The 14,769-nt window shown below is 45.0% G+C and overlaps 1 protein-coding gene across 1 annotated transcript in view; it reads right to left on the reverse strand.

Annotated features, from left to right (window-relative positions):
• Positions 1 to 278: 278 nt before the first annotated feature.
• Positions 279 to 14,769, reverse strand: part of ZGRF1 (zinc finger GRF-type containing 1) — a 46,837-nt gene continuing 32,346 nt past the window's right edge. Inside the window, exons 20-29 of the mRNA XM_019656542.1 lie at positions 13,956 to 14,218; positions 12,640 to 12,799; positions 11,980 to 12,057; positions 11,630 to 11,777; positions 10,425 to 10,552; positions 7,477 to 7,600; positions 1,845 to 2,021; positions 1,591 to 1,725; positions 631 to 892; positions 279 to 489 (exon numbers count right to left, since the gene is read on the reverse strand). Of these exons, the coding sequence (XP_019512087.1) occupies positions 332 to 489; positions 631 to 892; positions 1,591 to 1,725; positions 1,845 to 2,021; positions 7,477 to 7,600; positions 10,425 to 10,552; positions 11,630 to 11,777; positions 11,980 to 12,057; positions 12,640 to 12,799; positions 13,956 to 14,218 (1,633 nt within the window). The 3' untranslated portion in view covers positions 279 to 331. The remainder of the gene's footprint in view (positions 490 to 630; positions 893 to 1,590; positions 1,726 to 1,844; positions 2,022 to 7,476; positions 7,601 to 10,424; positions 10,553 to 11,629; positions 11,778 to 11,979; positions 12,058 to 12,639; positions 12,800 to 13,955; positions 14,219 to 14,769) is intronic.

A 14,769-nucleotide genomic window follows, 5' to 3' on the forward strand; every position in this document is an offset into this window, starting at 1 on the left:
GCTCAGCTCGGGCCGGGACTCGAACTGCTGTTGCTCAGAGCTCACACTCTTGAGCGAGCTCTTAACCAACTGAGCCACTCGGCTGGCCACCACAAGGCAGTTTTTAGAAAAAAAAAGTATTTTCATTAGTAAGATGTTATATAGTACCTTCAACATCTGCCTATCTTAATATAAATAATGTACCCTATTGTGAAAAGCAAATTTTTAATATGCATTTAATGTTATTTAAATATCATAAAGTATTTTTTTCAATAACAAGGGTTTTGGGGTAATAAAAATATAAAAAATATATCATGTAAAATGAATGTGAATTTCTATAAATACAAAAGATCTATACCATGCCTTTCTGTAAATGAGGTTTATCTTTACATTTGTCTTTTTCACTCTTTTTCTTCTGTTTTTCTTCTGCTTGTTTTTCAAAATAATCCCTAAGTAGGTGGTTCAGCTGTGGTTCACACTGGCTGGCGTGCTGCAGTCCATCTTCCCTTCCTTAAAAAGACACAAAGCATGAGACAGCTAGATTTTGTAATGCCCCTGTTGGTCAGCTCAGTCATCTCCCCTGGGGCAAACTCAGCCGAAAAGCCAGTTTTAATTCAAAACGCCTAACTGAAACGCATTTTTATTTTTTACCTTCACAATGTTGGATCACTCGCCCCCACAGGCGGTTTTTTCTCAGACAGGCTAAATTTCCCACGATCAGTAAGTGCCTCCTTCCTCTGGTCAACGCAACATTCATTCTCTTTTCTGAGTCGATGAACCCCACTTGTCTTGTCCTCACACAGGACAGAATGATGACCTCCTTTTCGGCTCCTTGGAAAGCATCCACTGTGGACACCTGCACTGCTCTCACATCAGGCTGGTCGGAGCCCACCGCGCTGAGCGAATGGCAGAGCTGTGGAGGGAAGAGAGAGGGGTCACACGGCCCGAGGGTCACGGGGAGCCTCAGCCCGACCCTCCGCACGCAGCCACCCTATGTTAAGTGACGGTGGCTTTTCATTTTTTCTGGTGACTTGCATAGGTTTGGCTAGTTTCTGAAATGATAGGTAAATAACAGGACGACGATATAAACCACGAAACACAATCCAGGGATGATTTATCTGTTCCTGGGGAACTCTTTTGGATATGCTAATTTAGTTAATAAGTTAATAATGAAACATGAAAAACACACAAAAAATTGAAAAAACATAAAAACTAGTTGGAAGTAACTGGCTCATGTGTACACTAATATCTGGTATCTATCTTTGAGTTGCTAATAAAATGCAATAGTAATGAAAGAACATTTTGGGAAACAGACTCATGCCATCTGTCCCCAAACACAAAGCATACACCACATGTTCTTTCCTCTAATTTGTTTATTTGCATTTTTGCCCGAACAGCTGTAAACTGAATTTAATTACACCTTGTTAGGTTTACATTTAATTATACAGAAGAAAAGCCAGACCAGACAAAAATCAGAATGTTTCTTTTTTAATACATTAATTACAGTCCTAAGTTTTTCAAGCACCAAACCAAACTATGACACGTGTATCAAACACTGCAATATAAAGTCATAATATTTAACCTATGACCAGTCATCTATGCAGCACCAACCTTGTACATCTGCGCTTTGTATAACGTTATCACCCCGATCGCAGAGCCTGCCACTCCACTCGCAATCAGTGATTGAATCAGCTTGAGTGTGAAGGCAGCTTCTGCCGCGTTATGAAAGCTGTTACCTCTTTCGATCTGGAATCAAAACCAGATCCTAATTACATTTCCCAGAAAGGCTATGGAAGGTCCCAGAAAACCGCAGCAACAACAGTCACCTCCGCTGTGCTGACGACCACAGCAGCGACGTCACTCACCTGTTCGGCTCCCGGGACGTGGTAGAAGCACAGCGTGGGCAGCCAGGCCCGCAGGGGAACCCTCTCCGCCTCCGACACACCGTTCCTAAGGTTTCCGCCGTAGAACAGATCGTTAGCGACAGCGCTGATTGCTGGGTGACAACGGTACTGAGTTCTCAACAGAACTGGCTTGTGACCCTAAGAAATTTAAATGCAGAAAAGTAAGAAAACCACATTGTTTTTCCTAATGGCAAGAAACACAATATTTTAAAATTTAGAAGTATTGTTATATTGTTTCTTAGTAAATGAAGGACTATAAATATATTTTATTTACTAAAAATCTTTTCATGGTAAACTATTACACCACAAAATTATAAAATATAAAACAAGACTTATCAAGTAAGTTTGGTTCCTAACATTCTGCTTTCATAATCCACGTGGAATTGGCCTAACATTCAACTGGAAAGGAATCTTTAAAAAAAAACAACTATGAAATGTTGTTGATAACTGACTCCTGTATTAACTTTCCCCCCGGGGTGCCAGCCATTCTCATTCTGAATCTTCAAAGAAGTTTGCAGTTTTGTTCATGCATCATAAAGTCTTAGGGCTCTTCTGGGGCGCGCTCTTTCTTTGCAATGTGCTCTGCAGCACTGTTGGAACATTCTGAACAGCTATAAGGCACTCTAATAATAATACACAATAAAATGCAGGATTAATGATCACATAGACAAGGTAACTTCTATGGGAGAAAAGTGTGTAAGAAAAAAATCAGTCCTCACTCCCTTGAGGGCAAAGTTTGTGGATAAGTCCAAGTCAGGGGCATGTGAAACCTCCTAAAGAGAACTTTAGGTGTAAAAATGCTCAAAGGATCATTCTTTACAATGAGAAACAACTAAACGTTCAATGTTAGAGAAATGACTACATTTTGGTAATATTTAGTGATTAAACATATTTATGACAACAGTGATGATTATAAAGCTATAATAACATAAGAACAATGATTTATTATAATGCAGTTTTTAAAAAGGCAGGATAGAAACTATATATTCATGGCAGGTCTTGACTATGTAAAAATACACATATATTTTCTCCCAGCTTTATTGAGACATAATTGATATATAACATTGTATAATTCTCAGGTGTATGTGTTGATTTGATGACATATATTTGCAACACGGTGACCACCAGCACCTTAGGTAACACCTCCATCGTTTCACATAATTACCCTTTCTTTTTTGTGGTGAGGACATTTAAAATCTCTGATCTCTCAGCAACTTCCCAGTACATGCTACAGCATTATCAGCCCAGGCTACCTCAGACCCCAGAACGTACTCACCTTCTAACTGGAAGTCTGTACCCTTTGACAAGCATCTCCCACCCCAGTAACCACCACTCTACTCTCTGTTTCTATGAGTTTGGCTTTTTTAGATTCCACATATAAGTGAAATTATATGTATTTGTCTTTTTCTGTCTTAAGGTCCATTCATGTTATTACAAATGGCAAAATTGCCTTCTTTTTTATGGTTGAATAATATTCCATTATATATGTCATAAAAATGCACGTATTCGGCATATGCATACACCCCTAGGATTAAAAGCTTCAAGGAAAAATACTAAATTATTACAAAGGGTTTTCTCGTGGGGATAGTGAGGTTATTATAGATGTATTATTTTTTACCGTTTTACTTTCCTGTAGTTTCTACACTTTCTATAAGGAGTAATAGATATTACTTTTATTTCTTTTAATTAATTCTGAACTAGTTCAAATATACAGAAAAGCAAAGAAAATAATATGACACCCGTTTACCCACTACCCAGACTGACATCAGTATTCAGTCATCTGTACTTCGGATCTCTCTTCTGTTAAGAAAACGTGAAGCATACAGCTCAGCCCACGCCTCACCGCTCTCCTACCCTGTCCCCAGGAAGAGCCTCAGTGCTTTTGGCGCTCCCATGCAGTTTCGTGTGTTTACTACATTGGCAAGTACCTATAAATATGTATTATTTGTGTACTTCTGAAAGTCACATTAACGGAATTTGGCTGTAAGTGTCCCTTTGTACCTTACTTCTTTCAACATCTGTGGTTTTAAGATCTATCTGGATAGGGGATGAGTGAACTCAGCTGTTTTACGTTATTTCATTCTGTCACTAAACCACTTTTGAGGCTAGCCTTTACTTTCCCTTTTAAAATCCTCTGGGAAAACTCTACTTCATATTTTAAGTCATGGACCACAGACAAGTGAATGAGCAGAGGGCATAACGGGGCGCTCAACAAGCCCGTTTGTTCAGACAGGGGACAGTGTCTGCATTTGCTCACACGGCCATAAGTTGTCACCAGGAGGACATAAGAGAGGAACACCAGACACTTCTGGGGACAGGAACTGGGCAGCTGGGGGCAGGCGGGGGACTCTTTTCACTGTCTCCGTCCTTTGTAGTTCTGCTTAAATTTTGAATCATGTGACCACATTACCTATTCCAATCTTTTTTAAGAATTTAAATAACTTTTTAAATGCCGTTCAAAAGAGCTGATTCAAAAGAGGTTGAACACCGACTTATCATAGATGGGGTAGAAAGTTTTGCTTTTCAATTCAATTACAATTAAAAGCTCAAGACAAATGAGTTTGGGCCTTTACAAAATTGTGTACAGCTCAACTCAAAGCTCACTGCAACTTGAAACTCAATATAAGGAGGAACTTCTGAATTACGGTAGAATAAAGCTGCCTTGCAAAATCTATTCTCTAATATCTAAAAGAGCAACAACAACAAAAACATCCCACTAAAAACAACAGCAAATAAAAACTCAGCAGACACGCAACAAAGAAAGGTTTGCAGCCACCCAGTCCCGTAAAGTGTTAAAATGTGCTTGTCAACAAGAAAGAGACACGACTCTAGGTGGAAGTGAGAAATAATAGTTAGGGGAGATACCTAACTTCTTTAGAAGTCGCTTCACAGAAATGGCTCCTGAGAAGAATCATAAAACAGGGAGAGTGAACTGAGCAGCTTGTAGTGGACGTGAAGGCTCTGAGGACCAAACAATGAGCTGACGGGATGGATGTCTGAGGCCCAAGATTATTGCTCATGCTGGCTCTCAACTGTGGCCAGTCAGCTCAGGTAAGAGAAGCCAAACACGTGTGCTACGGCGCCAACTGCTGGCAAACAAAAGAAAGGCCTCTAGTTTCCAACCTGTCCAACTCTTAGAATCAAAGTAAACAAAACTTGACCTAATGGCACCAGCAGAGGAACAACTCATCAAGCGGCACGAAAACTCACGGTTACACAGTGTCACAAAAAGAAAATGACACTTCTCCAGAAACCAAACTCAAAGTCACGGAAGACTGCTGTCTAACTGATAGAAAATTCAAAATCACTGTTACGGACAAACTCGATGAGATACAAGAAAACTCAGAAAGGCAGCTCAGTGAGCTCAGGAATAACACTGATGAACAGAAAGAGTACCTGAGCAAAGAGATCGAAACTCTGAAAAAGGACCAAACAGAAATTCTGGAGCTGAAGGGCTCAGTAAGTCAGATGAAGAAGGCATGAGAGAGCACAGAAACAGGCAGAAATCCAGAAATTATTCAGGTGGGAGAGAGAATGAAGATCTGAAGAAAGGGGAAGCCACGAGAACTATCCCATTCCATCAGAAAGGGCACCACGATGACAGTGGGGTCCCAGAAAACACGGCAGGCAGCAAGGAGCAGAGCCCATTTAAAGACCCAACAGCGAGAAATCCCCAAAACCGGGAATAAAATGGACAGGAGTCCACAAAGCTAAAAGAACACCTCCCTATGCCAAGGCAAAGAGGCCTTTCCCAAGACACATTAAATTAAAACTGACAAAAGTCAACGCTAAAGGAAGAATTTTAAAGGCAGCCAGTGTGGGTGTGTGTGTGGTAATATAAATGGAAGACAGACAAGATGCCCAAAGTAAGAACAGCGGGTTCCCTGATTAACTGAATGTGTCCCCCACAAACCACACGTGCAGAAGCCCCAGACGCCAAAGTGATGGTGTTAGGAGGCAGGGCGATGGGGGTCAGGCGAGGCCATGAGGTGGAGCCCCCACGAGAAGGTCGATGCTCTGTCAGAAGAGACACACACCAGGCACTCTCCGCCAGGGGAGCACACCACGGGAAGGGGGCGCCTTGGCCGGGGCCCCCCAGGCTCCGACCTGTGCTACGTAACTGCCTGGTTTGTCTGTGCTGTTTTGTTACAGCAACCTGAGCTAGGACACTGACAGAGAACTCAACAAGCGGGACCACAGAGAACAGACTCTCCAGTGTGAGAGGACTTCTTTACAGGATGATTAGATACAGGATGCTTTAAACTGAGATATTCTGTAGTCAATTTATAAACTTTAAGGTTATAGAAAGAGTTCTTGCATCCAGGGAGAAAGAAAGAAATCACCATAAGGGGAAACCACGCAGGCTGGCCTGGACTCTGTGCAGCGCTCCAGCCAGCCAGGGTGCCGTTTCCACGGAAAGGCAGTGAGACGGTGACATGAACACAACTCAGGAAGTGGGTGTCGACGAGCCGTTCTGGAAAAAATACACTGATGATGAAATCCAAGGCACTCGGGTGAACAAAGAAGCTAAGTACTGAATCTCTGAAATACAGAACTGAATGTAGACTAACAATAATGATGTAACCAAGAAAACAGGAGGGGACAAGAATGGAGAAAAGCAAGAATGCACTAACACCTCTGCCTCTTTGAGCAGAGCCCCAGTCCGTTCTGTCTGAAACCTCGTTCCAGGGAGCTCTCAGGAGATAATCTCTCTTACAAGTGAAGAACTATTTGAGATTTAACAATTCTTTAGTTTTACTTCAGTTTTTCTTCTTCTGTTAAGAAAGTACAGATTATTGAAAGTTTAAACAGCAAAATAACTCCTCAAATGCAATTTAAACTAGCAATGATAAAGAAATTTTTTTTTGGCAAAAGATTTTTTACAATTCTTTTGGCTGTAACACTTTAATCTTCGGCTTATAAAAATGGCATGAGTTACATTATTGCATCAAAACAACAGTGATAATGACAAGATAAGCACATGAAAAGTAATGAGGTCTGCGGACCAGGGAATAGGAGATGGCCCAGAAATAAACTCTCTCACACGGTCCATCGCTTTTGACAAGGTGGCAAAGCGCTCGACAGGAAGGCAATGGGAAAGCTAGATATCTGCGTGGAGGAGAATGAAACTGGACCCTTACACCACGTGGAATGTTCTGGAAATGGACAGAGGTGGTGGTCGCGTGGCACCAGGGATGTACTAACTGCCAGAGCTGTTCCGGTTAAGGTGGTTAATTTTATGTCATGTGAATATCGCCTCAATTTAAAAATATGTTAATGATTAAAGAATTCAATGTGAACAGAGCTCGACAAAGGTGGGCATGGTTAATAGAGACATTACAGGTTTTCTAGGTTTTAGAGCAAAAGAAGTATACGTACAATCTACTACTGAAATGCGCAGGGAAAACGTTCATTTTATAAAGAGGCACGACAATTATAGGATCCTCCTTATCTCTGAGATGAGTACTTTCTAAACTCCAATTAAAATTACTTTTTAGTTTTTTAGAAGGGACCAGTCTTCTAAAATTTTCTTTTTCCATAAACCTACAGTTTATAATCAATAAAGTGTAACTGTATGAGTGATCGGTAGTACCATTAAGCAAAGTCGGTCAAACAGAGTTTGTTCCAGTCCATTCTCATGTGCTGCTTCGGAAGCCTGGATAGTAGGAGGAAGCTGTGTGGGGTCTCCAACAAGAATCAGCTTTTCACACTCAAACCTAAACACAGAATCCCAGAAATTAATCTCAGCGGTGGGAAAAGCATACACTGACATTCTTTGCACCATTTTCTAAAATGTATTTCAGGGAAGTCACACATCATGAAGCGCTCTGAGGAGTGACAAGGCTTACGAGTGCCAACAAATGGATTAAAAGGCTTTGAAAAGTCATGCAGTAAAGGATCCTTTCTATAACTTTATTCTTCCCACAGAAAGCCTATTAAGTGTCCCCTGCCTCTGCGTGCATTAGTATTCACAGAACACACTTTGAGAAGCAATGACTTCTGGTATAAATGTACACTTTGAAGCTTTCTTAGAAGAGGCTTAAACTCCTGCTTCAGAGATGAAGTAAATTAGGCTCTCAGGGGTAAATGTCTTTCTAAACAGGAGAAGGATAGAGTGGGAAAATGCCCAAGTTTTGTAAAAAAAACTGCAATACTGTTATTTATAAGAAACATATATTTGGTTATTCAGATGACCAAAATCTATTTCTCACTTATTCCGGGGTGCCAAAAAAATGTATACACATGACTTGTATTCATCTTTTGTTGTCAGTATATATTATTACAATTTTATTTTATTTATTTATTTTTTAAAATCTGATTTTTTTAGGGGCCGGCCGAGTGGCTCAGTTGGTTATGAGCTTGCTCAAGAGTTTGAGCTCTGCGCAACAGCGGTTTGATTCCCGGCCCGAGCTGAGCAGCCGCTGAGCTGCCAACAGGTGGCAGGATGGCTCAGCTTAAAAAAAAAAATCTGGTTTTTAAAAAAAAAAGATTTTATTGGGGAAGGGAAACAGCCAAGTTGTTGTCTTTCAATCTTAGTTGTGGAGGGTGCAGCTAGCTCAGCTATTAAGTCCAGTCGCCATCTGGCCTGGACACGACTGCTCAGCTCAAGGTGCTGTGTTCAATCTTAGTTGTGGGGGGTGGGGTGGGGAGGGGGCGCAGCCCACCATGCCATGTGGGAGTCCAACCAGCAACCTTGTTGTTAGGAGCATGTGCTCTCACCAGCTGAGCCTTCCTGACACCTGATGGCAGCTCAGTGGCAGCTCAGCTTGGGTGCAGCTCACTGGCCCATGTGGGAATCGAACCGGTGACCCTGTTGCTCAGAGCTCGTGCTCTTAACCAACTGAGCCACTCAGCTGCCCCGAGTATCACAATTTTAATGACAGTTTTTTCCTTTCTTAAAACGTGTATACTGTCTTTTTTTTTTGCATCCTCTGTATTTGGTCTTCATCCTGTTTATGGCTCACAGCTACGGAAACTCTCGGAGAGTGATAAAGCTGCCTTTGGGCCTGTGAGTGAGGGGACTTTTGGACACAGGTAAGGATGGGGGCTGGATGCCAGGGGACCCACCATGTGATTAAAGGGTTGGGACTTTCCCTTCCACCCCTGACCTCCAGGAGGGAGGGGCTGGAGGCTGCATGGGCCACCAATGGCCACTGAGTTAATCGGTGCTGCCTGTGTGATGGAACCTCCAGAGAAACCCAGAAGGACGGGTTCTGGGAGCGTCCGGGTTGGGGACTGTGGAGACGGGAGAGGGGCGTCTGGAGAGGGCACCGGAGCCACGTGCCCCTTCCCACACACTGGTCCGATGCACCTGTCTCTTCCATCTGGCTGTTCCTGACCTTATGACCTGTCACGATAAGCCAGTGACCTTAAGTGATGTTTTCTCTGAGTTCCATGAGCCGCTCTAGGAAGTGAATGGAGTCCCAGGAGGGGGTCGTGGGGACCCTGATTCACAGTCAGTGGGTCAGGAGTGCAGGTGACGCCTGGGCTGGGACTGGCATCTGAGTTGGGGGGGTCGCTGGAACCTCCCATGTGTACCCAGGTGGTCAGAAGCACAGGTAAGAGCCTGAGCTGGCGGCTGGAGTCCAAAGTGTGTGTTTGTGGGCCAGGGGGAGGTCTGGTCGGACTGAAGCCTTAACCTGTGGGATCTGGTGCTGACTCCGGGCGGCTAGTGTCAGAAGTGAGTTGACTTCTTGGACACCCAGCCGGTGTTCCGAGAATTGCTTGTGGGTGTACCCCCCACCCTCGCCCCACATTGGAACTGGGTCCGGGAATCTCTATTTGAAAAACCTCATGCAAATCGCAGCTCTGCTATATAGTGTGGCCACAGCAAGCTGTTGAAGCGCTCCAAGCTTCAGCCTTCTTATCAGTGACCTGGCTGTGACAACACCTCACACACTGTGTTCGTCTGTGACGTGTCCGGTGTAAGAGGGAAACTCCTGCCCCTCTGTGCAGGGTCACTGCGGTCCCCCATCCCGGCTCCTGACCAGGGTGACCAGCTGTCCCATGTAAACACTGCGAGCCCCCCACACAGGGACCCTCCAAGTCCAGGCTCAGCCATGACGTGGACTCTGCTTCGCATCCTCTGGCGACAGGCCCACTGAGTCCAAGCCCAGCAGCCTTCCCACCACCTTAGGGATTCTCCAATAAGACTGCATGGTACTCTAAATTTTAACACAGATTTTCATTTTCAACTTATTTTTCTTTATATACTTTATATCCTGTCATAATCCAAAACTCAAGTTCTGAAACTAAACACTTGAAGGTAAGGCAATTGAAGAACTTTCTTCAGCAGGGTTGCCTTCTCAGACTATGGCCAGAGAGGGACCTTTCCTCCAGTTGGAAGCTGCAAGGTTCTAGAAGAATCCTAGCATGACAGCTGTCAAGGCTTTGTGGATCATGTGAGCCAGGCATCTCAACGGTGGTCTAACAAAATCTCCCTCTGCATTCTTTTAAAATTTTCATAAGTTTGGGAGGAGTCAGAGCTGCATTAGTGTTGGGACTGGCCAGGCAGCTGCGTGCCCTGCGCAGGGGTCTTACCTCGCGATGGGAAGGAGGGCCGCAGGTTCTGTTACCTGGCTGCATTCATCCAGCACAACAACAGGAAACTTAAGGTCGTCCATGCACGGGGATGGGCAGGCTGCACAGGTGGCTCCGACCACGCGAACCTGTTACAAGAGCGTCAGTAGTGAATAGCTTTTTAAAAAACGAGAGGAGGGCTGGCTGAGTGGCACGATGGTTAAGAACTGGCTTGGGATGCCAGAGGGCCCCGGTTCGGATCCCACATATGAGGGCCAGTGACACTGCCCTCCACAGCTAAGATGCTGAACAACAGCTCAACCTGGAGCTGGGCGGCTGTGAGTCGCCTGCTACGGCGTAGGCTGCAGCCCCTGTGGCAGTGGGTTGCCATGGGCTACGGTGTTAGCCAGCAGCCAGCGTGAGCGGCCAGCAGCCGCTGTGAGCCGCTGTCCAAAAGCCGGCTACTGATGTGCCTCACCCGGGAAGAGCGCAATGATGGTGCCAACTTGGGCCAGTGAAGCAACGTCCTCCACTAGACTGAAGAACAAAAAACGACAGCAACTTGTCTGTTCCCCTTCCCCCAATTCCCCAGCGCTGTTCCCATACCCCCAATTCCCCAATAAAAATCTTTAAAAAAAAACGAGAGGACACATTTAACAAAGGTCTCACAGGCTAAAATCAGAAACGAGCTCGTCTTAATTACTGGCCATCAGAAATCGCAGGTCACTCTATCGCCAGGTTTTCCTTATTCCCACGTAAGCGACGGAAATCACAGAATATGGGCTACCTGCGTTGCAGCCCATTAATAAGGAGAAAAAGTACATCTGACATTCAGAAGGAATGATAATATCCAGTTGTTGAAACTATCAGGGGTAAGGTACACGTTTCCTCCTCTTAGGTGACGCTGGGTAAACACAACACAGGTGGAAGCTCTCGCAAAGCGCACTGAACGCTCTACCGATGTGCTCGGCGTGGCCTTCCAGCGCATGCGCACTCAGACTCCGGGAAGGCGGCTGCTAAGTCGGCCAGCTGCGTCACCGCGCACGTGCAGCCTGTCGGTTTCCCTGAGTCTTACAAGACTTACATATCATACCAGAGTGCCACTGCTCTACAGCGAAAAGCCTCAAAAAGCTTACGTTCCCCCTCGAACTCACTATAAACAAGGGGACAATCGATGAGGTTTCTAAGTGGGCGTGCCGTTGGCCGAGCGAAGCTGGGCCCCTCACCTGCTTCAGCAGCATCCTATTGGTCCCCAGTTTATGCTGTTCGATACTTTTTCTCACGTAGACTCTTTCCACAGGAGTCAGGTCTTCTTTCATTAGTGCTTGTAGCTCTTTTAATTGTTCATTTGCATTTTCTGAGCCAGCATGCAAGCTAAGAAAAAGAATGACAGAAAAGAATGACCCGCTACTCCATTTTCATAACATCACAAAAAAGTTAAGTACAGGTTTCCTAAGTTAGCCAAGAAAAAGATAAGTCTTTCTCCACTCGTCTTCAGAAACCTGATTTAAGGTAAGACATATAAAATTAGTATACTTGTGAACGTCCTGTGGCTTTTGGAATTCAGCATTCTTACCTGTAAGGTAAGACCGGCTTGGCGATCTTCCTGACACTCCCAACTCTGACAAACTTTTCAAATCCAAGACTGAGAAGCCTGTGAGAAAAGAAGGCGCACAGATCCTGATTATTTAGAAAGCAGAACATAAAACAAAGTTTCATATACTATGTGTCATTAAAATTAATTCTGTGTAACAGTATATTTTTACAGTTATGAAATTCAATGTGAAACGCTTAAACTCAAAGTAAATGCAGTGCAGTTGAGGGAGCCTTTGGTATAATGCGTTTATTCTAAAGAGAACTGTAAAACACAGATTACCTGCTGTTGAGGGCCCATTCAATGTTACTAATACCGATGTTAGTATTTATCAAAAATAAAATTGCCCCTCGAGACATAATACAGAGAGCAGTAGCACCATATATTTAGCATCGAGATTTATTAGGAAGAATACAGCTCTTTATCTAAAAGTCATTACAGCTCTGAGACACGTCATCTTAGAGACGGAAAGTCAGCCGTGAGTCAGCCATGCCTGAGACCCGGCGAGTCTGGCTGTCCCCACGGCCTTCTGTGATCACATGGGCACTGCCCCAGACTGGGGACAGAGCGGCAGCTGAATGTGAAGTGCACGGCTGCTGCAATAAACCTGACACAAGCTACTGAAGCACTTGTCACTCCTACCCGAGAAGTACTCTGTCCACAGCTACATTAGTGGAAGAAGAAATCAGAAGCTTCCACGGTCTTGAATTTCCAACTGTAGGAGTGTCACTCTTTTCAAACAGCTGCACAAAAAATAAAATCACCACCGCCAACAAATAACTCTTTCCTGCTCCAAAAACACCTAATTATTTTGAAGGGGAAAAAAATAAAAGCAGCATCATAAGTTTCTGAAAGCACAAGAAACATTTCACCATCTATGTCTTCACTTAACTAATCTGTTCAGAAACAACTGGTGCCCACAATGTGCTAAGCACAGGTATAAACGGATAAACGACCAAAGGCCTCCACACTTAATGAGCAGAATACCACAGAAGGGTGGGGAAGGTGGCGTGGGTAACGGGGTCACGTACATGGAGACGGAAGGAGGCTGGCCTTCTCGCCGTGAGCACACAGGTATGAAGTTACCATCGTGTGCACCTGGAAATTATGCACTGTCACCCCAGTAAACTTAATAAAAAGTAATGATAACATGGTAAGCTCTAGAGAGAGAACATCGCTGCCTGCTCCGGTGAGACGGGGTGCTTCCTAAAGATGACGAGTGGCAGAACTAGGTCTCAGAACAAAGAGGCCCATGCTGCTCAGCCAGGTGTGGAGCTGCCGCGCATTCTCCGGGTCCGGTGACAAACAGGCATCACAAGAGCTCTGCCTGCTGGGCCTGAAAAGCTGACTTCGGTCCTAAAGGCCCGGGGAACTCACTGAAGGTTTTAAACAGTGGAACTGACTTGATCAGATTGTTTTAGAAAAACTCCTTCGGTGAAAATCTGAAGAAAGGTACAAGTAAAGACGGTTCAACACTGGGACGATCGTAACACCCAACACGCCAGCCTGAGTGCCTCGCAGGTATCAGGACCGGCCCAAGACTTTACCTGTGAGCCCCGTTAACCCCACAACCCCAGGCAACAGCGGCCGCTATCAAGCCCACCTTACAGAGCAGGAAATTAAAGCTGACAGATGAGTGGCTGCCCAAGACCATAGGGCTGATAAATGAAAGGACACATCCCTGGCTTCCAGCTCTGGGGCTCACATTCACCCGGCAGGGGAGGGGCTCGGAGGAGGAAGGTGTGGGGGGCGGGGCTGTGCGGAGGGGGCGGGGCTCGGAGGAAGGTGTGGAGGATGGAATTGCTGACTAGGGGTTCACAGCAGGTAGCGCGCTCCCAGCGGTGTCGCCGCAGGTGAGCGGCGCGCACTGTCCTGACCCAATGCGGACGCTCCGCGCTGTTACCGAAGCGGGAAGTCCGAGTCACAGACGCCCACGCAGCCGCCTGCGCGCCTCTCACCCTGGATGATGGTGATGGGGGACACCTGGACGCGCGGCCCGCGCGCCTCTTCAGCACCGTCGTGGGACGCCATCATGTGGGCGATGTGGGTCAGGGCCGCGGCTTGATCCGGGTTTAGCGTGTGAGCCTGAATCAACTCACGAGCTACCTGCAGTGTCGCGCCGAGGCCGAGCGCGGGCAGGTTCGTGTGGGTGTTTGACACGGCTGGTGGGATAAATTTTCTCTTACTGAATCTCTTGGTGCTGACTGCAGTGGACGAAGACCTAGTAAAAGGCAGCAAATGAAACACGAGGGGCTTTTGAAATAGGTGAGCAGACCTGTTCGAAACTTAACCGTCACTTCATAAGCATCACAGAAAACCTTTCTTTGTGGACAGAAATGTTTGTGTACCCAAATGGAGGAGCGGGGAGAGAAGTCAACCATCCTGTGGAATACACACTCCCAGGCGACACTGTGCTAAGCATTTTACATGTTATTTGATGTAATCTTCACAACAGTAGGAAGTAGTTAATTTACCCAAATAGAGATACAGAAGATATTAAAATTTCCCCCCCAAAGCACACAGCTAAGAAGTGGTATACTGACATTAAAGCCCATGCTGTATTATACAAAGCTGGCTTAGATCATCAATATAGCCTCTGTTTTAAGTAAAACGGAGATAAATTATTTTTATTTCTATAAAGACTGAATTTATTTCAAAGTAGAAAAATAACAATGGAATTATATTGATTTTTTTCACCTAGGACTTCACTGTGGTGAGAAAATTGAAACACCACCAGACAGACCATAAGATTCCAAATTAGAAACTAGACTT

Source organism: Hipposideros armiger, unplaced genomic scaffold (assembly GCF_001890085.2).
Source record: "Hipposideros armiger isolate ML-2016 unplaced genomic scaffold, ASM189008v1 scaffold_262, whole genome shotgun sequence".
Taxonomy (NCBI): domain Eukaryota; kingdom Metazoa; phylum Chordata; class Mammalia; order Chiroptera; family Hipposideridae; genus Hipposideros; species Hipposideros armiger.